This window comes from Ursus maritimus, unplaced genomic scaffold (genome assembly GCF_017311325.1).
Source record: "Ursus maritimus isolate PB19 unplaced genomic scaffold, ASM1731132v1 scaffold_7, whole genome shotgun sequence".
In the NCBI taxonomy this organism is placed as follows: domain Eukaryota; kingdom Metazoa; phylum Chordata; class Mammalia; order Carnivora; family Ursidae; genus Ursus; species Ursus maritimus.
In genome coordinates, this window is record NW_024426885.1 from 39,365,843 (window position 1) to 39,391,292 (window position 25,450).

Sequence of the window (25,450 nt, forward strand, 5' to 3'; positions counted from 1 at the left end):
TGAGTGAATTCACCAGTGGCGTAGTTGTCCACATCAAACTTGTTATTTTAGACTCCTTTCAGAACGTTGCTTCCCTTCAGCATATATGGAGTATCTTCTGTGTATCAGGCCCGGGGCCAGGGGTTCAAATCTTAGCTTGTAAATGTTTCTTTAGCTCCAGACCCAATGCATTGTCCCTCCCTCTGTTTCCAGGTGGCCTCTTGTTGGTGCCTCTTCTACAGACCTGCCCTCCTGTGTTGTTACTGACATGTTTCTCTTCCCCTAGAGAATGAGCTACTCTGGAAGGGATAGCGCTAAGTTCCTGGCATCTTTGTATCCTCGTGCTTAGGCTGCCAGGATGGTTTTATTTAATGAGAAATCAGTGGGGCTTATTGGGAGAACATCTGGTATCTTTATATAAATAAAGTTTTGGTGGTGAAAGAAACCTTAGCTTATTCAGTTAAATGAAAACCAAGGCTGTCTCTTGGTTATTGCTTTCCTTTTTAATGTATTTATTTGAGTTGCACAGGCAATATAGTGAATACATTTTCACTCAAGGATCTCCTAAATATGTGGAGTGAAATGTGAAAGCTTCCTTTATTCCTCCCTATTCCTTCTGCTTCCTCCATCCCAACAGTTGCAGGTTTAGTGTTTATCTCCAGATCACATTGAATGCATTCCAAACATGCAGATGCAAACATCCATTTTTTTATCCAACATAAATGTGTTTATACTCCGTGATTTTTTTTCAGTTCACTAGACTTATATCAGTGTCACTGAAAATACTTAATGCCTATATTAAATTAGTGACATGCTACAGTGAATATCTTTGTATGTATGTGATTATTTCTGTGGAATAAATACCTGGTCACGTGCATTTTAAATCTTGATGGATATTGTTAAATTGACTTCCACAAAAGCTTCAGTAATTTATATTGCCACCAGCACTATGTGAGAGTGGATCTTCCTTGTCTGTACTGGGTATTACCAGGCCCAACCTGTTTTGCCAACCTGACTGGCAGAAATTGTATTGCACATTGAAATGGGGTTATTTTTGATAGTATTTAATCTTTCTCAGATTGAGATTTTGGTGGTGATATTATGTCTCGCTCAGAGTTTTTGTTTATTAGAGTAAATGTTCAACCTTAAAGTTTCTAGAGATTAGTTTCATAGAGAAGCTTGTTCCATACTTCGCTAAATTTGTATATCTCAGTTGATCATGCCACTATATTGTGAATCTTTTGTGCCACAATGCAGTGAAGATGCTAACTTGGAAAGTGGCAGTCAGATGACTTCAGTTGATTTGGAGAAGACTCTTAGGGTGTCAGTCAGGATTTTGGTTGCCAGTTTTCTTAGCTGGCTCTCCAAATGTCCTTTGTTGTTGATACTGTGGTTTTTTTTCTTCTTGTTTGTTGTTTTTTTGTTTTTTTTAGGTTAATTTTTCTTAATTATTATCAGAACTCAAGAAGATATATAGCTTGTACCCTTTTAAGAAAAGTAATACTTGGAAACTCAAATTTATCTAACTGGAGGATTATTACTTGATCTTTTGAGAAATCAATCTCCTTTAGTTATAAAAATTTTAAGAAACTATATAAATATCAATTCTTTATAACCAAAAGGCTTATTACATTTTTTTTTCCTTTCAGATAGTCAGTAGAGGATGCAAAATGCGAGAATCCCCCACTCAAGTCAAACTCAGGAGCAAGACTGTTTGCGAAGTCAGTATGTCAGTGATAAACAAGAAATGACAATCAAGCAAGAGAATGATGGCAACGTGGCGGTGGAGGAAAGTCTCCCCTCTTGTTCCTCTGCTAATGCACCATCCACTTCTGCCGAGGGGTGTTCATCAGAAGTTCCGAGGAGAGGGCCGGCCCTGCTGCACATCGACAGACATCAGATACAGACAGTGGAGCCGAGTGCGCAGGCCCTTGAACTTCAGGGGTTGGGTGTGGATGTGTATGACCAGGACGTGCTGGAACAGGGTGTGCTTCGGCAGGTGGACAGCGCCATTCATGAGGCCAGCCGTGCGGCCCAACTTGCCGATGCAGAGAAGGAGTATCGGTCAGTCCTGGATGACCTCACGTGAGTGTGGACCATCTTCTCTGATTGCAGAATTTGTGTTTACATGTGATGGAGAAATTCAGATAATAGCTGTGGTATTCCAGAAATTTAGGAGATTTATAGAACCTCTTATTTGGTGGATGGAGTCAATCAGGGCAGTCCTTGACCTTGTGTATGAACTCCAGCCCTTTCCCTCAGGAGCAGCATTGAACGAGATAGTCAGGGTCTCAGGCCAGCTCACAACAACCTGTTTATGCATAATGTCTTAGAGAGAAATACTGTTCTGAGTACCCCAGAACTCACAAGCATGTGCCCAAAATGGTTTTCCGGAGAAGTGTACCTAAGGTGATGTGTGCTACTTGAGATACCAGGAACACATCACCCCCCCCCCCCATTTTTCTCTTGTCTTATAGTTTCTTTCCAGTTTCCTGTGTCTAAACCAAGTGTCAGTCTTTTGGTAATTTTTCAGATTTGTATTTCTAGAAGTATTGTGAAACAACTCCTTGCTTTTCCTTTCTTCCTCCTACTTGTGACTCTATAGGAAAGATGAAGTTCCATGAAAACTTCATTTGTGTGTTAGAGGAGAAGCAGGCTCTGGACCTGGGCTAGAAGGGTGGGGCAGGTGAAGATTGAACTCCTTTCCTATAGCCAGTCTTCCCTGTCTTGACCAGTGTTCTAGGCTGTGTCAGGCAAGCACGAAAGAGTAAAGGAATGGGTGGAGGAATGGTGCAGTCTCAGATGGGGATGGCTAGGGGAGGGGAGAGAAGGGAAGAATGAGGAGTTATTGGCTACCCTCAGCCAGGGAGACTGTGGTACAGAATTCTGTTGGAACTAAAGGACTTGTTTTCTGCCAGCAGCTTCCTGGTGTGTTCTTTTGGCCTCTTGAGTAGCAGGTATTCTGGAATACTTGTAGTATTCCAGGTGTGAGGTGCTCGACTCCTGATAAGGAACACACTTTTGCATTTGACCTTGGAAATGTGCCTACTGCTTGCATAGGTGACATCAGAGTGCTGCAGAATTACCACGCAGATGAATACTAGCTCCATGGTGACACGTGGTTAGACTGCCAGTAACTTGAATTGATAATATCTTTTGTCCTGAAATCCGCAAAGGATACAAGTAGCAAATTATACAAGTGTCAAGATTGAATTTATGTTTTGAAAATTGGGGATTACCATTCTATGGTGTCTGTTTTAGGAACACTGTATTAGGGATTGTTTTTTGTTTTTTTTTTCCTTCACACTATAAAATATTACGCTACAGCAAATAAGTCTTCCAGTATTGTGAAAGAAAAATATTGTCACAGATATCTGACTTATATAAAAAAATGCGTGAGCATTTTTAGTACTTTTCCAAACTTTGGGTGTGACTTCGAAAATGGGTTTTAAAAAGCCATGTATAGGTGGTTGATAATGGGGGAGGTTGTGTGTGTTTGGGGAAGGGATATATGGGAGTCTCTATACCTTCCTCTCAATTTTGCCGTGAACCTAAAACTGCTCTAAAAAAATAAAATCTTTAAAAAAACCCCAAACCACGTATATGCATGTTTTTTTCATCTGAAAGGATAACTTATTGCACATTGTTTTAGCACAGTCTCTTGAATCGTGTAGACACTTAAAATGCTTGTAGAATGAATGAACTGCTTACAAATGGGAATGTGCTGATTTCAGTCAGCCAGATCAAAGAAAACCCTAGCAGTTTCTTTAAACTTCTAATAACCCTTCAAGTTCTTTATGTGGCCAACATGTACATGCATTCTGGTTTAGTTTCTTTCGTCTTTTAGTTAATAAGAAGTAAAAGGACATCTTTGTAGCATTTCTGTCTTCACATTACACTATAAAAAAAAAATGTTACCAGAGTGGAAAATAGACATTTTATTTTATTTTTCAGGTCATGTACAACATCCCTAAGGCAAATCAATAAAATTATTGAACAACTTAGCCCTCAAGCTGCCACCAACAGAGACATCAACAGGAAACTAGATTCTGTAAAACGACAGAAGTATAATAAGGTGATTCCAAATAACACATAAGTATTGCATTTTTGAAAAAGTCATTTCTGTTCATTTAATATTTGGGCAGTATTCTGAAAAGTAGTTAAGACGTGAAGGAAATAGCTATAATAGAAAATTTTGAGTTCCTTTTTTATGTTTAATATTTCAGCTGTTTCCCTTTCATATCTTCTGTTAAAGAATATCTTTTAAAATACACACATACATACACACATATTTGAGGAAAGGTTCCCTTGTTGGCTGTGCATGCTGCCTTATTGATGTTTATGATTATAGTCTCCCTTGCTGTGCCAGCTTAGGCTCCTGTTTGGCGTGCAGGCCTCTCATCAGTCTCCTTGTGTGTGTGAACTTTTTTTTTTTTGCTTGGCTCCTGCTTGTCCTGATTACGTACACTGTGTTTCCTGTTGCTGCAGCCATCACCCCTCACACACTCGTGCTCACTGTTCTTAGGTATTATGGTCTTCACCCAGACACACTGATGGGTGTGCACTTAGGTTTGTACAACTTCAGGGTAGGGAATATCTGTTACTTAGGACACTGTTTTTATGAGGTCTGAAACGTTTTTTAGAATTTATGCTTTATGAAAATATATCAGAGTAGATAGGAATGACTAGTTTTGATCATTTGATTTCTGCCATCCAAAATGACGAGCAGATATCGTTGTGCTGGCCCACGGCAGTGAGTGAAGTCCTCGCATCTCTTATTTAAGCTTTACTAGTGATGTCTATAGACTCAGTGCCTCCTTTTGCTTTCCACTCACCAGTCCGTTATTCTCACCATCCCATCTTCTGTCACCTCCCTCCAGAATAGCAGCCCAAAGGTTAGAGCTAGCAGTGGCTTCAGGGAGTCGGAGTCTCACCAAAGCAGAGAGGACATCTGCTTCTTGTGGGAACCTGCGAATGGACGTTCAGAGACCTCTGACCTCGGGCTTCTGGTGGGCTGAGGTTTCAAGGAGCAGTGAGGACCAGACTTTGGGCCATTTTAGATACGAGTCCAAGTCAATTGTATATTCCTATCTTTCTAAAATAGCCCTTTGATGGTTTGAGATAGACTGTTCAAAGAGAAAGGCTGTGTTTTGTTTGTTTGTTTTTAGAAAGGCTGTTTAAATGAGATTAAGTGAGAGAAAACTGAAAGAAAAGGCATTGCATGTATATGTATAAAAGTATAACATGGCATTTATATTCAGCGTTTCTCCTCATCCCACTCTCATATTTGATGTTTAAATATTCTCGACCTTGGAAAGAAGAACCAGGTATCACAGGCCTAGTTAATTGGAGAGGCCCTAGAAATGGCTGCATAGCTTAGCACTGGTGATGTAGAGGGAGAGAAGACAAAGAGGGGTCTGGGGTGGGTAGGGTAAAAGGGTATATCTAAATGTATATTCCTTTTAAAGTCTAGTGATTGGATAGAATACTATTACAAAAGACTGTAAAGGACAATCGTAAATATGGTACATTATCAAAGGAGGCTGACTTTTTCAAGTGTTCGAACATTTGTATTTGTTTCTTATCCTACAGCTTATTGACCCCATAGTCTGTCGGTTGCTAAGGTCGGAAACAAAAGTTTAATACTGTACGCAGTGTGCAATGGAGAAAACCAAGTAGAGCAGTTCCACTTCCTCAGTGGAGAGTCAGTACATGTGAACTTAAGTGCTCAGGCACGTAGAAAGCTGGGCCGCCCAGCCAGGGAGTGGGTGGGGACAGGGATGCCTGCCTGATGGAAATGCTTTTAGGCCTACATCCCGCTAGAGAGTGGCAGTTGCTCAAATAAGGTTCTCTATAATAATAGTAACATGGAATTCGTTCTGTTCTGCTTTTGACTAAAGCTTTTAAATTTATCTTTTGTATTTAACAATAAATCACTCACTTTGTTGCCATTTTCTGTATTCAATATTTACCATTCAAGGAACAACAGCTAAAGAAGATCACAGCAAAACAAAAACGTCTCCAGGCCGTCCTTGGAGGAGCGGAGGTACAAGTTGAACTAGATCATGCCAGTCTGGAGGAGGAGGATATAGGTGAGGGTACTGGGAACAGTGTCTTTTTTTCTTGAATTGGTGCCTAATGCCTGTAGTGGTGGAGGGTATCTCCGCAGTCCTGAAAAATCCGTGGCTTTGCCTTATGTTCAAACAGATTTAGGAAGATTTTATTTTCTACACTTGTAGAACCAAATCTTTTAAGTTATAAGGGGGTTTTTGGAGAATAAGTAAATAGTTTAACTCCATCTGCTAGAGGCTACTGGTGCACATTTGGTATTATGTTTAATAAATTAGGGAGCTTAGCATTCTTATGTGGTTAGTTTTGTAGAGACAACTAACATCTTGATCAAATTACTTTTTTTTTTTAAGATTTTATTTATTTGACAGAGAGAGGCAGCGAGAGAGGGAACACAAGCAGGGGGAGCGGGAGAGGGAGAAGCAGGCTTCCCACTGAGCAGGGAGCCCGATGTGGGGCTCGATCCCAGGACCTTGGGATCATGACCGGAGCCAAAGGCAGATGCTTAACGACTGAGCCTCCCAGGCGCCCCTCAAATTACATTTTTAAGTCTAGCATCATCAGTCAGCATTCACAGAATTGCTTTTACATATGTTTTCGGGACATATTTGGCAGGCTTTCCAAGCATTACATCTTTTGTTCAAGAAAAGCTGTCTTCATTCAGGTTATACTATGGCTCTGATTTTGTTTTTTGTTTTTTGTTTTTTTTTTTAATTTTGTTTTTATTACTGCCTAGGATGGGTGTCTTTTGGAAAACATTTTGAGAAAATGCATAAGCTCTGAAACGAAGTATCTTTGTAGTTTGGGTGTGTGTATGTGCAGATGTGTGTTTAGAAGTTATTGGTAGCTGTGCAGTCATTTAATACTTGAAATATAGATTAAGGCTTCTTAGCACGTAAGCTTTCCAAGCAAATATTTTCTACTAGCTCCTGAAGCTTATTCAGTAACACAGAATTATTATGAAGAATTAATTGAGGCAATAAAAAAAATATTAGAGAGATGCACTTTTAAATTTCAGTCTCTCAGAATTCGCTGGGCCTACGATCAAGGCTTTCTGCTGCTGAGGTGCCGTGTTTCTCGTTCCTGTCTGGCTGCCTAAAACCTGCTACTGCGCTTTACCTCCTCTTGCTTGTTTGGTAAAACTTTGCCCAGGATTAATAGTTACTTCCCCAAAATCAGAAGCCCCTTTTTGTCCTTGCCGTACTTGGCATGTCTGTAGCAGCTGATACTTCTGTACCTTCCAGGATCCCAGTCTCACCTGGTTTTCCTTTTGGCCCTCTGACCACTTCAGTGGGTTGTTTTGTTTGTTTGTTTTCTTTTTGGAGGGAGAAAGTCTGGGGTGGGAAGTATAGGGTGAGGATGGGGACATTAACAAGATGATTCTAAAATTGATATACAAATGTATTGGGCCAAGAAAAGTTAATCTTGAAGAACAAAATATCAAGACCCGTTATCAAGCTACAGTAATTAAGACAGTGAGGTATCGGCACAGGGAAAGACAGATAGACCAATGGGACAGAATATAGGGTCCAGCAAACAGACCCACCCATATGTGGTCACTTGGCTTATGACAGGTACGGCAGTGCAGTGCTGTGAAGAAGTACCATCTTTTGAGTAAGTGGTGCTGAGTTATTCAGTAAGTGGTGCTGGGTTGATTCACACGGAGGTAAAATGAATCTTGGCCTGTTACATCATGTACAAAAATAAATGACAGAGATTTTAAATATAAATGTGAGTGGTAAAACAAAGCTTTTAGAATATAGCATGGTAAAGTATTTTCATGATCTTGGGGCAAAGACTTAATGAGACACAAAAATGCTCACAGTAAAGGAAAAGGTTTGATAAGTGAGCTATATCACAACTAAACTTCTGTTCAAAATACAGCATTAAGAGAGTGGAAAGGCAGGCTAAAGAGTGGGAGAAGATATTTGCAACACATGTATTAATTGAAGGACAGGAATCCGGAGTGTATTAAAGAACTCTCGAGAAAGGGCTAAAGACTCGAACATTTTCTTCAAAAGAGGCTATTCAGAAGGTCAGTAAATCTATGAAGAGGTGCCCTAGTTCATTAGTTTGTAGGGAAATACCAATTACAACCACAAAGTGGTACCATTACACACATCCCAGAATAGCTAAAATGGCAAGAATGTAGACCAGTTGACACTCTGAAACACTGTTGGTGGAACTTAAAATTAATAGGACCATTTTTAAAAACTATTTGGAAGTGTCTGCTAAAGCTTAACATACCCGAAGAATTATGTATAAATGTATTACCGAAGGATGTGTACTGGAGTAGTCATAGCAGTATAATTCATAGTAACTAAAACCTGGAAGCTACCCAAATGTCCATGAACAGTGGAATGGAAAAATCATAGTGTAGCTATATGATAGAATACTAACAGCAATGAAAATTAACAACTGCAACTATATTCAACGATAAGGATGAATCTCAAGCATAATGTTGAGCAAAATAAGCTAAGTGTACAAACATTTCCATTTACATAAAGCTCAAAGCCAGAAACAGCTTGCTTATAGTGTTAACAGTGTGGGCAGTCATTATTTTGGGGTGGAGTAGAGACTGGAAGGTGCCATGAAGGGTGCATCTAGCGGTGCTAGTAATTTCTGTTTCTTGATCTGGATGTTGCTGTACAGGTATGTTTTTTTCTGAAAATTCACTGAGCTGTGCACTTAGTATTTGTACACTTTCTGATGCGTATTTTTCTTCACTGCAAGTTTAGTGAAAAACTGGCTGCGGTATTACTGGACTATAAGAAATGTAGATTTTAGAATATGGATTCCTTGTGTTCAGCCTTACTTACCTTGGTGTTTGGCTATGGGTAATGTTGCCAGAGATTAAGTTCAGAGATTTCTGGGTGACTTTATATTATTATGACCTACCTTCCAATATATGTCCTCTGTTCTGTCCCTTTGCACATCTAACACAGTGCTGTCCAGTAGACCTGTTTGCAGTGATGGAAATGCTGTCTGTTGTCCATTGTGGTAGACCTTAGCCCCATACAGCTCACTGAGCACTTGAAATATGGCAAGTGCATCTGAGGAACTGAATTTTCAGCTTAAATTTGGATAGCCACATGGTGACTGTTATATTGGGCAGTGCAGAGCAGACATTTATGTTTTACCTATTTAGGTACATGTTGATTCTTTATACATTTGCAGTTTTACTGTCTCTTGAATGTTAAGTCTGTGTGGATGCTGGTATTCAAAGTGACATAGAAACTTGGGAGATTGCTTCCTCGGGGGCTACTCTTTGATAAGGAAACAGACACATTTGTCTATATGTTACATGTGAGTAGGTGTTTCTTTGGCTGCACAGAGAGTATATTTATAATGCATTATTTTAGAAAAAGTTATTCAGAATTCACCTTCTGGAATAGAAGTATATTGAGTTTGGCATGATGAATGCTATAATAAATTTTATTCCCTTCTCTCTATATAATATGCTTTAATACATCCATGGTATATTTTAATTTTTAAAAAATTTTTATTATTTTTTTTTAGAGAGAGAGCCCATGTGAGTGGGGGGCGGAGCAGAGGGGGAGGGGGAGGAAGGGGGAGAGATTCTTAAGCAGACTCCGCACTGAGTGCGGAGCCCTCCATGGAGCTCAGTCTCACAACCCTGAGATTATTATGACCTGAGCCGAAACCAAGAATTGCAGGCCCAAGACTAAGCCACCCAGGTGCCCCCATCCGTGGTATGTTTTTAAAATGTGAGTTAATCGTGGGTGCTGTTCGTTGAAGAAGTGACTTTTTGTGTTGTACTCTTGGAAAGGTTTAAGCTAGTGCCCAGTGCATTATTGTCCTCCCTCTTTCAGAACCGGGGCCGTCCTGTCTCGGCAGCATGCTCATGCCTGTCCAGGAGACAGCTTGGGAAGAGCTCATCCGCACTGGCCAGATGACACCTTTTGGAACCCAGATCCCTCAGAAACAGGAGAAAAAGCCTAGAAAGCTAATGCTCAATGAAGCATCAGGCTTTGAAAAGTATTTGGCAGATCAAGCAAAATTGTCTTTTGAAAGGAAGAAGCAAGCTTGTAATAAAAGAGCAGCTAGAAAAACCACGGCCTCGGTCACTTCTGAACTGAGCGCAACACTCAATGAAAACAAACCAAATGAGCCAAGCAAAGTTCTCTCGAAAACAGATAAGCGCTTGAAAAAGCACCTCAAGAAGCTCCGGAAGAGGGCTCTTCATTTCCAGGGGAAGGTGGGCTTGCCAAAAGGAAAGAAATCTTTGGAGTCTGACACAAGGGCAAAGGCGGAGGGGAACTCTGAGGGTGACGAGTCCGAGTATTTGCCCACGGAGGAGGAGCTGGAGGAGGCAGAGGGGGCCGAACTGCCGGGAGAGGGCGCGGACTATGAACTGAAGCCTGGGCTCAAGCACCGGAAACGGCAGAAAAAAGTCATGGTGCAGGAGATCGAGGATGACTTTTTTCCGAGTTCTGGGGAAGAAGCAGAAGCCGCCTGTGGAGGAGGAGGTCGAAAAGTAGTGAGATGCCGAGATGATGGAGATGAAGATTATTATAAGCAGCGGTTAAGGTCAGTCTGCACTTTGTAAACAGGTTGCCCTGCTTGTTAAATAAGAGTTCTATTCAGCCTAGTGTATTAGGCCCCCATTTATCCAAGGGTTGGACTTCCTGCAGCCTTAGCCTCCTAGAACCAGCAGAGCCCCTGAGTCCCCAGTGGAACTAATTCCTAATGCTTCTAACTTCTCTATCTTCATTCAGATTTGGCGCAAGTCTCAGAAGAAAAGATTAGGGGAAGGGCCGGGGCAAGAGGCATGCCAGGGACCGAAGTGTGAGCCGTATGCCTTTACGCTCAGAGAGCTCACCTGTAGCCAGGGTCAGGAAGAGGAAAAGGCTGGCCTGTGTGGTGTATGCTGCATGGTTGGTTTTTTTCTATTGAAGCAGGAAAGTAATTGTCCAGGACTCTCCTCCAAAAAGCTGAAATTTTAAGCTTTATGTATGAAAGAATAAGCTTGTTTTTCTTAAATACCTCTTTCCTTGTCCTGAGAAAGTAGCCCCCTACAGAATTGCAAACTTCTGTCATGCTGCCAGAAAGACCTTTCACATGCAGAGCCCACCCTTCCTTTTCACTCTCATCTTTGATGCTGCACACTGACTTTGGCTTTTTTTTTTTTTTTAAAGGTCTATTTATTTATTTATTTGACAGAGAGAGAGACAGCCAGCGAGAGAGGGAACACAAGCAGGGGGAGTAGGAGACGAAGAAGCAGGCTCCCAGCGGGGCAGGGAGCCCGATGTGGTGGTGCTCGATCCCAGAACCCTGGGATCACGCCCTGAGCCGAAGGCAGATGCTTAATGACTGAGCCACCCAGGCGCCCCAGACTTTGCCTTTTCTTTCCATGACTTTCTCACTAGATTTTGCAAATAAGATGAAAGGGAAGGTGATCGTGTTCCTTCGGGAAGTCGGTTGCCACATATTTTTTGTGAGCCCTAAAAAACAGTCTGAACGCTGCAGGTACCCGGTGTGCCCACCGAGCACGACCCTGCCACATCTCCGGCCTCCCATGTGAGCTTATGCAGCACTAAGAAAGTCCAAGGGAAAGGGAATCTGTTTAACAGATTAGTTTTTAAGTATTTGTTCCCGGGATGGCTTTTTCCCAGTCCTCAACAGTTTTTTCTTGTTTTCTACGTAGGGAGACCTCATTTATTGTGTTTCTTTTAGCTTTCCACTGACCTTCGTGAATGCAGATTGTCCTGATATGTTTTCCTTCTGTTATTTAGAACTGATGACCCACATCCAGACTGTCACATACATTACCATACTTTAAAAGCAGATGTGGCATAGTTCTTTTCACACAGAGCTTGAGGACCTGTGACCTAAATCCAGTTCTTGAGAGCTGTTACACTCAGGCCGTGGTAGAGCTCATGTAGCATAGTGGAGGAGTGGCTTACATTTGTTACTTCTCATTGCAACTTTAACTTTATTTTGCACATTTAATATCTGTAGAGCTATTGGAGGGATATGGCTGGATACTGTTGAACCCTGAGCAGTGTCCATCTCTTTCTTAGCTAACTGTAGGGAATTAATAAAAATGTTAATCTCAACATATTGATTGTAAATGGAACAATATTTTCTTCTCATTCAATATTAAATTTATTTTAAATGTATTAGTATCTTGATCGGAAACAGTTTATTTTGATGGAGTTTTAAATATGGGTGTAGTTTAAATTCATGGCAACACGTTTTTCTTAATAATCTCAAGACTGTAGAACAGTTATTTCCAAAGCCATATCAAAGCTAGTTTTTGCTGAAGTTACATTAAAATCTCAAATGAATTTCAGAAATATCAATAACTCTAATTGCCACCAAAATACTATAGCTCTTAAAATTTTATGGCCACAGTTATTAAGGCTGTTAAACTGCAGATAGCACATTGAAATGTTTATATTACATCCCCCTTGGTATTCTTTGGTTTGGGGGATGGTAAAAGAAAAGGCTCGGGACTGAGAAGCATTATTAAGAACATTTTAGAACTGCCATTTGCTTTTTTTATTTTGTTACTTCTTGTTGCTGATATTTGTATACATATTGAAATTATAATCGTATTTCCTTGAGTGAACAACAAAAAAAACAACAACTTTAGGCTCCCTTATCTTAGCAGTGGTTTGATGACGGGTGATCAGAATAAAGCGCCGTAGAGTTTGCAACATAGAAAATGAGTTTTTCTTTATGGTTAGAGTTTAGGAATATGTACCTAGGCCGGGCGCCTTTTACTGAACTTGTACTGGATATAGCCTTGTTAATTGTAATGCTCATTTAGACTCGGAAGTGAAAGTGAGTCACTCCTAGAGATCTCAGCCCCTTTACTCTCTCAGCTGGAGCATCGGAGGTCTTTCCTTAGCTCTAGCTTAGTCCCAACTAGGTATCTTTGTTTTTAGCTGTTGCCAAGTGCTAATTTCCTATCAACCCTTTTCTATAGCTTCACCTTTTCTGGATAAGGATAATGGCACTTAGGATCCTACTTTCTCTGACTTAGCCCAAGACCTCAGATCAGTCTCGGAAGTGTTACCCATTTTTTAAACTGCCCATATATTTTTTTGCCTTTTTCACATTTGTATCCTGCTTCTGTCTCTGTACTAATTTGCATTTGGAGGCTATCTCCTCATTGATGTTCCCTGATTTTCATACCTTTGATAATGTCCCAGGATGGATGAGGCAGTTCTTAGAAGTACATATTCCGTCGGTTCTTACTCATGTCTTTAGTATGCAAATCCTAGAAAATATCCATTATTTTTTAATTTTCATTTTGTAGCAGCAGAGTTTCTATTAGGGTATTGCTGTTAGCTGTGAAGTTCAGCTTTTCTTAAAATACATTGCTGCTTTAGAAAGCTAGGGTCTGGGAGCTCCGGGAGCCAAATGAAGACTTAATAGGAATGATACACGTTCAGTGTTTGAGCAATAGGTGTCCCTGGTGAACACTTAGCTGTTCCTTATCTTATCCAGTCTGTACAGCCAGGAGAGGTCAGGGCGGCCTAGAAGATCAGACATTTCATATGTGCGCCTTTCCCCTCAAGGTGATCAAAGATCAGCAGTCCTTGTTACCTCAGTGTTTCTGGCTGATTTCCAGATGAGGTAAGAGGCAACTCCCATTGCTTCCACTTTGCTCTCGATGCATGGATGCTTGTGTGCACTCTAGGACCAGGACTAGGGTTTCTGGCAAGGAATTTGCAGTCTTTTAGGGGACATGGGCACCAATAGGCCCTAACCAGTGTGAAGGGAAGAACGAATCAGACCGATATTCAGGGAAGACTGTGGAGGAGATCCGTACCAGCATCGGGCCTTGTCTGTTGAGTAGTTCAGATATGTTGAAATAGACCTTAGGGTGCAGATTATTGAGGGAAAATACTTGCTTTGCTTTGGAGGCACATTATTTCTCATATGGATTGCCTTGGACAGTGGTGTGATGGACAAGTGGTCTGCAGAGATGCCTGGTTTCTAAGCCATCTGCTATAGGACAGGCAGGGCACAGGCCCTCGTCTTGCCGGACAACTCCCATCTTGGGCAGCAGCATTCTGTTCAGGGGGCACTGCATTAGTGATGTCTGCCATGGGCATGGGGGCCCCGGGGAAACAGCAGCTTCATGCCAGCTGTTTGCCAACCTTGATTTACAGCACAAACAAACAAAAAATGTCACCAGCTCTGGCCTCCTTCTCCGGCAGCGGTCAGCAGTGCTTGGGTCAGGCTTGGGCTGCAGGTCAGGTTACGTCCTGAGGAGGTTGCACTTCCAAATAAGTGTTGTCTCCTGCTGGCACAACTAGGGCTAGTGCTTAGACTTTGACTTAAACCCATACCCTGAAGCTCTTTTTTCTATTTCTGTTTGCCAGACATTATTGTTTAAGTTGCTAACCTGACAGGCTGTATTTCCTTGGCAGTGAGCATAGACTAAAGCAGACGTTCCCAGCCTCTGGTCTGGTACTGCAGGATCACCTGGGAGCCCTGCCGTTGGAGGTGCTGATTCAAGAAGTCTAGCGTGGGGCTACCAAGCAGTAATTTTTGAAAAGCTTTCTAGGTGGTTCTGATGCACTGTCAAGTTTGGGAACTACTTGGTGTGTATAAATAGGTTTTTATACACTGTTTTCCTTCTTGAGGTTGTGGCTTTTGGCAGATTCAGTTTGTATTTGTTTCTCTGAAATCCTCTTTATATATATCCTGCACAGTGTGTTTATGTAGGGAGGGCTTGAAGAGGAAATTTGAGGTTAGTTCATTCCGCTGATTGCTGTACATAATAGATCATCTGCTTCTTATCAGAGCATATGCTTTAGAATCACCTGGAAAGCATCTTGAGAACTCAGCCAGGAGTGTCTGAGGCAGCAGGTCAGGGGTGGGAGGAGCTGGGCACTGCGTGAGTGCTTTGACCGAGCTCCCGCTGATTCTGAGGCGAGGTTGGTGGCGTTCTTCATTATTACAGGCCCTTGCTGTGTTCCCACTTAGGAAGCCCTTGAGGCTGTTGGAAGGAACTGTGGGTAAGGATGTTGGGGTTTGAAAATGAAATGCTTTTTTTCTCTCCTCTAGCCCAGAGTCAGCTTGGTATTGCTGCCGCAGTAAATCTGCCCCGTCCCGCATTCCACTCCCACCTCAGTGAGTGAAGCCCAGTAGTGTCAGAGACAGACTCCTGAGTGGGTGGTGCCTGAGTCTCCTCAGATTATCAGGTACTTGAGGCCAAGCTGCTGAGATCACAGCCTGAAACCCATTTGAGTTGTTACCTGCGAATGGATTGAAGGCTTTCCACACTCCCCACCTTGCACTTTTGGTGATTCCTTGTTTTTTTTTTATAGTGAATTTATGATAACATTAAGATGAAAAAAAACTACCTCTGCCTCTGTTTTTCACGTTACTCGTCTACATCTCATTCCAGGCTTTGATCCTGTGCATACATATCTTTCAGTTATTAGAGTTATAGTAAGCTGTTCAAACGTTTGTTCATGCCCTATTAAAGTTGATCAACTTGCTTATAATCTCACCGTTAAGAGGTAGAGCTGGGATTTGAAGCCAGGACAGGGTTATGTAAATGTCATTTTCCTTTCATTTGTGGAGTTGGGTGGAATGGACTATATCTAGATGTGACCACAAGGTGGCGCCAAGAATCAGCATGTAGCTGCCTCCACCTCCCAGTGATGGAAACCAAACCAAAAACCTAATGGGGACTTGGGGAGATTATAGGGAGTCTAGAAGACTCGACAGGTATGGTGTGGATGGGGATAGATTTTTGCCTCATGTCTTGTATAACCTGCATCTGTAGTCACGAGGCCTATTGGTGTAACTGGTTTCTAGTCCATTTAATAAAATACCTTTAAACCTTAAAGATTTTTCTTTTCTGCCCCCCCCTTTTACTTTATTTTACATGACTAACTTTGAATGACTCCATTCATTATTTTAATCTTACACAGTGTCTTCACACTGCAAGGCTTAATCATCTGAGTAAACAGTATCTCCGTCGTCCTTCCTCCTGAGCCCTGGGGCTGCTGTGGCCAGGGGCGAGTTGGATCCTGGTTTGGAGGGCTTGACTGTATACATGAAGAGAAAAAGAGAAAGAGACTGAGAAGAGAAAGGCTGTCAGCATTTTCAGATGCTTAGAGGGGTCAAGCCAAGTAGGATAAATGTTGAAAAAAGTCTCTTGGGTTTGGAAATTTGGAGGGTTTGATGACCCGAGCAAGGGTGGCATGTGGGGGATGGAAAGAGGTTCTCCGAGAACAACTGTAGCTAGCAGCACTGAATGTGCACTACTTGGCAGTGCTTCATGTCAAGTGGACTCCTTGGTTTAATCCTCACAACCCCTGAGGAGACAGGAACCTGTCAGAAAGCTGACATAATTTGCCCGAGATAGCATACATGGAGAAGGCTGGGGAAGGGACCTGAAGGTGAATGGGGGCAGGTGGGAGTGATCTACCAGCTTGGTCAGTGCAGTGGACTGAGAAGAGCATTGCTTCAGCAGCAGGTTTCTGCCGTCACTTGATGGGGACCACCTCCACACTTTTTGTGGGTCCCATTCCTTGCCTGAAATGCTGCTGAAGACCATGCTTCCTAGAACCACTCTCCTAGCTGCCTGTCTCCGTCTTACTGTCCGCACAGAGCCTCTTTCTCTTGTTTCGCCCGGAGCCGGCTCCCTTTGCACTGGGATTGTCTCATTTATTCCTCAGTCGGGTCTTTGTTTGCCCTGGTCGGCCATTTAGCACATTTGGGAAGGTCGCACAGAGCAAAGGCCAAATTACATTGTAGAGCTTGTAACTTTTTTTGAAAAAACCATTTGCTCTCTAAATTTTGAATTTATTAGAAGTTTAATTTAGATTTGATCAAGAAACCTAAACCTAATTTGATGAAGAAACCTAATGCTTTGAACATTGTTCTTACCATCAGTGTCTGGGAGTTAATGTCTCAAGAAATAAACCTATGTGTCCCCCCCCACCCAGGAGTCTATATTTTAAAGAGAAGAAAAAGTTACTCCCTTAAAGAGTTTTCTTAGAATCTTGGCTTCTTTTAAATGACGAAGCTGAGACACAAATGAAGACTAATTCTGCTTCGTGCTCTGCACACACCTCTCATTCCCAGCTCCAGTGCATAATTGTCTGCATCAGTCTTAATTTACTCTGTGAGATCTGGACTCCTAACTGAGGGTATTTCATCTGCTCAGATGTGCCAATTAAGTCCACCCAGATAGACCATAAAAAGGCAGATAAGAAAAGTAAAACACTGAGTATCTCAATTTAGCAAATTAGACTAATCTGTAAGGGATTCTTAGCTGTCTGAAATAGAAGACCTATCGCACTACAGAAATGCAAACTATATTAAATACCCAGCTTGGTGCCTTGAATATATTTTTAAAAATCAAGTTGTACTCATTGTGCTTCTGTTGTAGAATTTCTTTCGTGGTTATTGCAATAAGTGGAGAATGAGCCTGAGATTGAAATTTCACCCTGTATTGAGAATGATTTAACTATGTGGTGTGTGACTTTTTCCTCACAGTGCGGATCCGAACTCTGGGCTTGGTGGACCTTGCAATGTGAAAATGAAGGCAGAGCAGTTAGGTCACTTTTGAATTTCAGGCAGCTGAATATAGGGCTTCCTTGGAGTTTGGGAGCAGGCATGTTCGTTTTATTACTATATGACCTGAAGCTACTAATAATTGACAATTTCTGTTGATCGGTATATTTTGTCTGTTTTGTGAGTTGGCATAGGCATTGGTTTGTCTGTTTATTAAATGTATCCTATGTGTTTGTTAAGCCCAGATTATTTGTAGTGAAAAGAATTGCTAAGGTGTTTTTACTGTTACTTGAAAAAGTTGGCAGCTGTACAGTGAAGAATGAGTTTTGACTCACTTTGTGCAGTATTGAGGTGGGGGAAGGAAATCTTTTGAGACAAATTTGAATCGAAGCTTTAGAATTTGGTTTGCTCTTATAAAATTGTTTTCATTTTTTAGTGATTAAAGAGGTGATTATTGACTCTTTGGCTTATACTATGAGAAAAGGGGGTTTTAGGTAGTTTGAAAGATATTTTTGAGAGACAAGATTATGTAACAGGAGTACAGACTCTGTGGGCTGATTATCTGGGTTTGAATCTTTATGTTAGTGATCTTGGGTATCTGCCTCATAGGGTTTCTAAGGATTAAATGAATTAATACAGGTAAATTACTTAAAACAGTGCCCAGGACACTGTGAACATCAGTAACTATTCTTGTTGTTATTACTTAGTATTTGTTTTCTGACTCTAAATTTAAAAAAACATATACCTAGTGTGGATGTTTGTATGTATAATTTCAAAATACAGCTGGTCTAGAGCTAGCAAATGTTACTCGAGGAGGTGATATGTGACATAGGGGTTAGAAATCACAGGCCACAGAACTCAATGCCAGAGTGTCACGTAGTAGCTGTGAGATCTGCCACATCTCTTCATCTGTAACATGGGGATCATAGGAGTACTTTCTTCAGGGGTGGTATGAGGATTACAAAAGATAATATATCTAAGCTATTAGGCATATGTCAGGCACTCAGTAAATATTAACTATTCCTGTTTGCATGCCCGCTAGGTTAAACATTTACTACAAAGATTTCATTGAGCCAGTAGGAGGGTCTGTGAGAATCATGAAGAGCCTATAAATATTGATCTATATGAAAAGGTGTCCTCTTTCCAAAGTAAAAGGCAGTTTTAAAGTTGGTATTGATATGCACAGCCAGATCATTATCTATTATAATACTTAGTTTTGTTGATGTCAGGCTTTTCTTACCTCTCATACATTTTTTTATTAATACGATAAGGTCCACCTAGTGATAAAATATCTGTACAAATAGGAGCACATTATCAGTAGTTGTTTGGGGAGAAATAAACATTATTTCTCCTTTGAATGCACTAGGGGGCACTAGACCTCTGCCCAGGGGGCATTCTTCAAGCTTCCATAGCCTGCTCGTGGGTTCTAAGTGTGTGTAGGTCAGGATTACACTTTGGTTCCTCACGGTTTTCTCTGTTCTCAGGTCAGTGTTCAAGATTATTCTGTAGTGTCTTGTAAGGCTTGATTTCCACATTCCTTGCTAACCTAGATGTGTAGGACATCATTCCCCAAGTGGACTGTGATAATCTTACTCTGGGCTGGTGGCATGGATGGACTAGCATGAAGGCCTTCTAGACTTGGGGGCTACGTCTAACTCCTTTCTGCGCAAGATTGCAGTAGGTGTTTTCACAGTTGTTATTTTTTATTCATATTTAACCTACAATTAACGAAAATGTCTCAATTTTACTTTTTTGTATAATTTCCTGCCAGTAATTAATTGTGAGATAGCATTTGACATGTATGCAGTATAAAAAAATAGTTTCCAAAGGGTGTAGTATATATATTATCATGTACTGCTGTGAGAACCCTTTATTTGGCTCCTTCGGTGGCCGAGGAGACAAATGCAGTGATGTTGGATGATGTTTCTAAAGTTCAGATCTCCCCTTGCTAGTTATAGACCTGAAATGTAGCTCTCTGCCCACATCTGGTTTGCACTTCTCGGTGGGATCTGAAATCTGTTTTTTTTACTGGGTTCTCCTCTAGTGGCTGCCACCGAAGTCTGAGGAGCTGTTGGAGTTAGAAAGTCTCCCCAGTGACTGACGTCCTTCGTTTTATTTGGTTGCAGCTGTGACTATTACATGTGTGGATTAAAGAAAAAGATGAAGCATCCAAAGCATTATTTCCTTTCTAGTAATGTCAGTGTAGTTTAGGGCTAGTTAAGCTTTTTTTTCCCATGTGTCAGAAGATGAATTCTTTCATTTAAAAAAGTTGAATATTTGCCCACCCTTTCCACCTGGTCCTAGGGAAGCGTGGACCCAAACTCAGGGCTCCTGATTCTTCCCAAGGACTGGTGTGTAGAAACCAGTTTTGTTGCAAAGTAAATCCACTGGAAAACCCATAAAACAGAACTCAGGACTTGAAAATTACTTACAAAATTTTTATTACTCAATATAATGAGCTTCATCTCCTGTCCTTTTTTTTTTCTCCTTATAAAAGTAAGAATTTCTCTGATTTCGTCCTTGCCATGCCTTGTTCTTTGTTGTGGACCTTAACCATGTTTGTCCAGTGGATGGATCTTGTAGTACCTTCACATCATACGTGTGGAAAGAGGAGGAATGCAGCAGGAGGTAGGCTGTAAATGAGATAGAACAGGACGGTTCTTGAACCCATTTTTCAATGACCTACTTTGACCATTCTCAAGCCACGCTTCTGTCCCTGGTGTCTTCCTTACCCCTAGCCTAAATCTAAACCTCATTCATTCATTCGTATAGCATTTACTGAGTATCTGTGTTAAGGTGGGCCATTGTCTGGTCTCTAGAGGTATGAAAATGGCTAAAACAGTCTCTGGCCTCAGGTGGCTCCCAGTCTAATGGTGGAGACAGATACGGTTTTCAAATGTTGCTGAACACTTGGTGAGTGTTCTAGTAAAAACACCAGGTGTGCCCATGGTGCCATGGGGTTGGGAAGGTAACTGGAGGACAGGACAACTCTGGTTCGTCAGAGAGGGCTTCCTCCTCCCGAGGCACTGCTTGAACAGAGCTCTGATAGGTCCATGGGGGTTGTTGATGTGTTTGCGGGAGGGAGGTTGGGACACTACAGGAATGCAAAATGGCACAGGAAGGAGGAAACCACAAGGTAGTGGCATAATGACAGCTAGCCGTGTTTGCCCACTTATATATTTTGAACATCCTTGGTGTTCTGGAAATTTTCCGTTGAAAGTAAACTAAGTTTAAATGGTGGCCGCTAGCTCTCAGGTGTATTCTTAGGATTCCATTGACAAGGTGCCTTAGCAACTGGAGGAGGTGGTGTTCCTCGTATAGTTCAACTGGTTATGCTGTGCATTGTTGCTAGCCACCCGGCCCTGGGTCCGAGTCGCTTCTGACAGATCGTTATTGTGGTCTCAGCCCCAGGCCCCACAGCCTGGGCCAGGTTCTCATTCTTGCACGAACGTAGCAAAGCCAGGGAGCAGTTTCTCTGCCTGCATCTGATTGGAATTGTAAGTTTATGTTTATTGCTGGGTTCTTTTCTAAGTGGCTGCCAGTGGAGTCGCTAGCAGGCTGACGATGGGAGGCGTGTGAAGAGTTAGAAACCCTGCCAGGGAACACTGGGCCCGCTTGCTTTTATGTGGCTGCAGCTGTGACTATGACATGTGCGGAGGTTTTTAAATGAGAGCATAGAAAATATGAGAAAGTTCTTTCTTTTCCAAAAATGTAAATATTGGACTATTTACTGCCCCCTTCCACTTTTAAAATCCATTATGTAGCTTCTTTTGTTGAAATAACAGAATTTAGACATTTTGGGACCATACATGATTTTTATGATTTTAAATCACTGGGGCCTGAATCTTCATCTCAACCCACCCCCAACCAATTTTAAGTCATTCTGTATCTGTTTTTTTCTTACTGCCATATAAAAAGCAGCCATACTTCATGACAGCTCCCTGTTTACACATCTATTACAGAATTTTAAAAGTGAGGTATTCCAGCAGGTACCTTCTAATGGGTAGGTGTGTTTACTCATGGTGATCACGTTATTCGTAATAATTTTCTGAGCATCTGTTTGATTCCCAAACATGGGTTTTGTTCAGACGTACGTGTTCAGGTAGTTCTGTGAAGCCCTTGTGGTGCCTCGCACTATCGCAGCAGATTGCCTTGTACTATATATTGCCTCCACTTCCTTCTCCGTATGTGAACAGAGTGGCAGTACCAGCCTGTGAGGATCACGTCTGAGTTGGTGTGAGGGTTTCGGTAGGCAGACGTGATTATGTAGAACAGTGTATTTATTTGTTGAGTACTTACATTCTAGGCTCATGCTAAGTGCTTTACATGTGACACCTCATTTAATCCTCCCTAAATCTAGGGAAGTACGTGCCATTGTTCTCTCCACCTCCCACTTGAGGAAAGGTAGGTGCTGTCAAGGCTGAGTGACTTGCTGAGGGTTAAAGAACTGATAAAAGCAGTCAGGATTTGATTCTAGACCGTCTGGGTGCAGACTTTTCGTGTTTTGGCCTGTGCTTGCTCCGTGCGTCAAACCCAGTTTATTCATAGCACAGAGATCCCTTTACACCTGCTGGCCAGACAGATTGCTCAGCCTGCCAGGCTGCAGGACAGGCAGGTTAAGCACACAAAAGAGAGCAACTTCAAGACCCTTAATGGCATCTAGGTTGGGAAAGACTTCTGTTTCTCTCAATTCAGGTGAATCTGGCCCTCCTCCACCTCCCTAGTCTGCCATGGCGTCCTTCTTGTCCGTCGGCACTTGGTGCTGCACTGCCTCAGTGGGCATTGGTTAGATGGTCGGAGGTCTGTTTTGGCTACAAGCCACATGGGGAATTACTGCTTTATATAACAGAAGGATGTCTTAGCCTGAGCCGCATATGCATGTGGTTTTATAACCCTGGTATTTTCTGTCTTTAATATGTGTATATGATTCTACTGGGGCGATTTGTCTTCACAATGGTACAAATGCTTGTAGGCAATAATGATTTTTCCCTACCACCTTTAGTCATCCTTTAGCCAAACTGTATAAACGTTCAGCTCGCTTCATCTTTATGAAGCGGAAGGCACTGGAATGCAATCATTTCTGTAGTGGCTTATGTGGTTTCCTAGGTGCTGTGTTCTGTGGTGACATGATGCCTGTACCTTTTAGGAGGGAGGAGAAGGAGGAAGCTGAAACCCTGTTGACTCAGAGTGATGCAGTGGGAAATTGAACGGCCACAAAGACTTGCTGGCTGAGTCTGAGGAAATAGCTATCATCTGTCAATGGAGTTTAGTATGTGATACTCTTTATGTAAAGTATTTAATGACTTTATGCCAAACTTCTAAAACCAGTATCTTCTGGTGTTTTTCTTTTTCTTCCTGTAAAATTATCTTTGCATAATTGCAAAATGGAGTGTTTTTAAGTGGATTGGTAGTTTTTGTGATGCTTCTGAGTTTTGTATTATTCATAAATTTGGTAAATACAAGTATCTTTTGTTTTGCAGATGTTTGGTTTTGAGTTCTGATAGTAAGGAATTTGGATACTGAGGAATATCTTGTTATGTGAAATTGCTTGCTCACTAAATTTCAGATAGTAGGTAGCGAGAATCCAGATATATATACCAGGAAAATGGATGTATGTCATTTGGTTTCTAAGTTTCAGTAGCGCGTCTACTTAGCTACCAGGAATTTTCAGCCTTGGCACTATTGACATTTGAGACCAGATAACATTTTGTTGTGGAGGCCTGGCTTGTACATTGTAGGGTGTTTATCAGCAGTGTCCCTGGCCTCCACCTGCTAGATGTTAGTAGTGTACCTCCCTCCCCACAGCAGTTGGAACAACTAAATATGTCTCTAGACATTGTCAAATTACCCTGGGGGGCAGGGAGGATGGCCAAATTGCCCCTGGTTGAGAACCACTGCTGTGCACCATTGCACTTAACTAAATTTGTTCGTAATATGAAACTCAGAAGAATAGCAAAGACGATTATAGGCACCGAGAGGTACTTCATTTCATCAATTGCACGGAGATAATTTTTAAGGAAGAAAAATAAAAGAGAGGAAGAGATTGCCTTTAGAAGTTAAGCACAAAAAGGTCATTAAATATTTTATATAAAAAGACTATCTCATGGTTATATGACAGCAGTTTTCTTAGGCTTGGCTATGTACTGCCTCTTAAATTTCCTGTTCTTCTCTGGAAATTACCAACAGTGCTTATTTATAGCTCCTCTTAGTACCCCGAGAAGCAGCTTCAGATCACCAGCTACTTCTTCCTTATTGATTGCAGTTATATCTCAGGTAGCCCTTCCTTTTGTTACTTTGAAGAGTGAACATTCTCAACAAGGCAAGACTTTGTATCAGAGGGCGTGCTTTAAGGTCCTCCAGCGGCTACCTCGATGGGGTTGCCTGTTGCTCTTGTATTTGGCCTCCTGTGCTGGTGTGGTAATTGATACTGGAAAACACCATTGGTTAAACTGAGCAGTGTATATGATATTATCCTTCCATTTTCTCATTTACTTTCCTCCACACATTCTCTTAATATTCTTACATAATCAGTGGCGGTTAAATATCTTATACATGTTGCTGTTCTCATTCCCTTCCTGTGAGCTTTTTACTTTGAAGGCATTTATCTGTATTGCTTTATTCCATTCCCACCATTTTGTGAAATTCACATTGTGAGATGCATGCATACTGAGAAAGAAAGGTCATCCTTTTATTTTGGAAGTAAATAGAATGTGAGGCTATTGAGTTGTGTGTGTGTGTGTGTGTGTGTGTGTGTGTGTATTTTTTAAACTCATGATACCGGTGTCCATTATATAGTTACTTGGATGCAGAATTAGTCTGGTTAAATGACTACACCTTCCCAACAACCTCAGTGTGTTGTTAAGACTTTCAAATCTTTAGACATTTCTTCTGGTATACATACATGGCATCACCCCTCTGAAATATAAACACTCATCTTATTTTATATCTGAAAAGCATCATATTACTAAATTTATAACTTAGATTTTATTTAATGAACACTTTTTTTCCTGAGTTAGATTTTATTTAGTGAACACCTTTTTTTCTAAGTTGTTTACTTATCAGTCCTTTGATATTGCTGATGGCCCTCCATTAAGTAAATAATATGTTAATCTGATATATAGCAATTTTGACCTAACCTTTGCTTTTTGTTCAAGATACTGTGTTGTTTTATGCTATGACCGTCATATCTTTAGCACAGAAATAGTAATGATAAATAAAATCTATTTTTTGTTATATTGCCATTTTGGAAATAGTTATATTGAAATTTTCACTGAGTCTTTTCTAGAATTAAGTTCATATATCTTAGGAAGTAGAAGAGAAATTTCCCCTTAGGGTATGCCAGAAGAGGCACAAGTAGTTTTGATAATGAAATGGGACCTTACAGAAATATTTCTAAAGTAGCTGTAATAATTCAAATAAGAATTGAATTGAAAAGGAAGGAAAAGAGAATTTTTTTTCTTTGAATATCAGTGTTTTGGGTAATGACGGTGGCAGAAAGCTAAAAGACCATTTTAATTTCCGTCTTTTTCCTGTGCATTATCTAGAACTGTGCTTTAATCTGTCTTGTAACCAAAATAATGAAAATATGATTTTTCTTTTCATGGTAGGAGATGGAATAAGCTGAGGCTGCAGGACAAAGAGAAGTGTCTGAAGCTCGAAGACAATTCTGAGGAGAGCGATGCGGAGTTTGATGATTTTAAAATGCCAAGTTTTCTGTTCAGAAAGCTTTTTAAGTATGTGCCGTGTGTTCTTTCCTTTATATCTGTCATCAAGCCATTGTGTACAAATTAATATTTTAGATATGATACAGTAGTTACCTGTGGGCCCTCAAGGTACTTGCAGCAATTTATTGCAAATACAGATATCGTCAAATGAAATTTTAGCCACG

General features: G+C 41.1%; 1 protein-coding gene across 1 annotated transcript in view; it reads left to right on the plus strand.

Moving 5' to 3' along the window:
* The first annotated feature begins 1,059 nt into the window (after positions 1 to 1,059).
* The window catches only part of ERCC6 (ERCC excision repair 6, chromatin remodeling factor), a 69,153-nt gene continuing 44,762 nt past the window's right edge, over positions 1,060 to 25,450 (plus strand). The window contains exons 1-5 of the mRNA XM_008696172.2: positions 1,060 to 2,064; positions 3,934 to 4,054; positions 5,960 to 6,071; positions 9,882 to 10,599; positions 25,170 to 25,295. Coding sequence (XP_008694394.1) covers positions 1,643 to 2,064; positions 3,934 to 4,054; positions 5,960 to 6,071; positions 9,882 to 10,599; positions 25,170 to 25,295 — 1,499 coding nt within the window. The 5' untranslated portion in view covers positions 1,060 to 1,642. The remainder of the gene's footprint in view (positions 2,065 to 3,933; positions 4,055 to 5,959; positions 6,072 to 9,881; positions 10,600 to 25,169; positions 25,296 to 25,450) is intronic.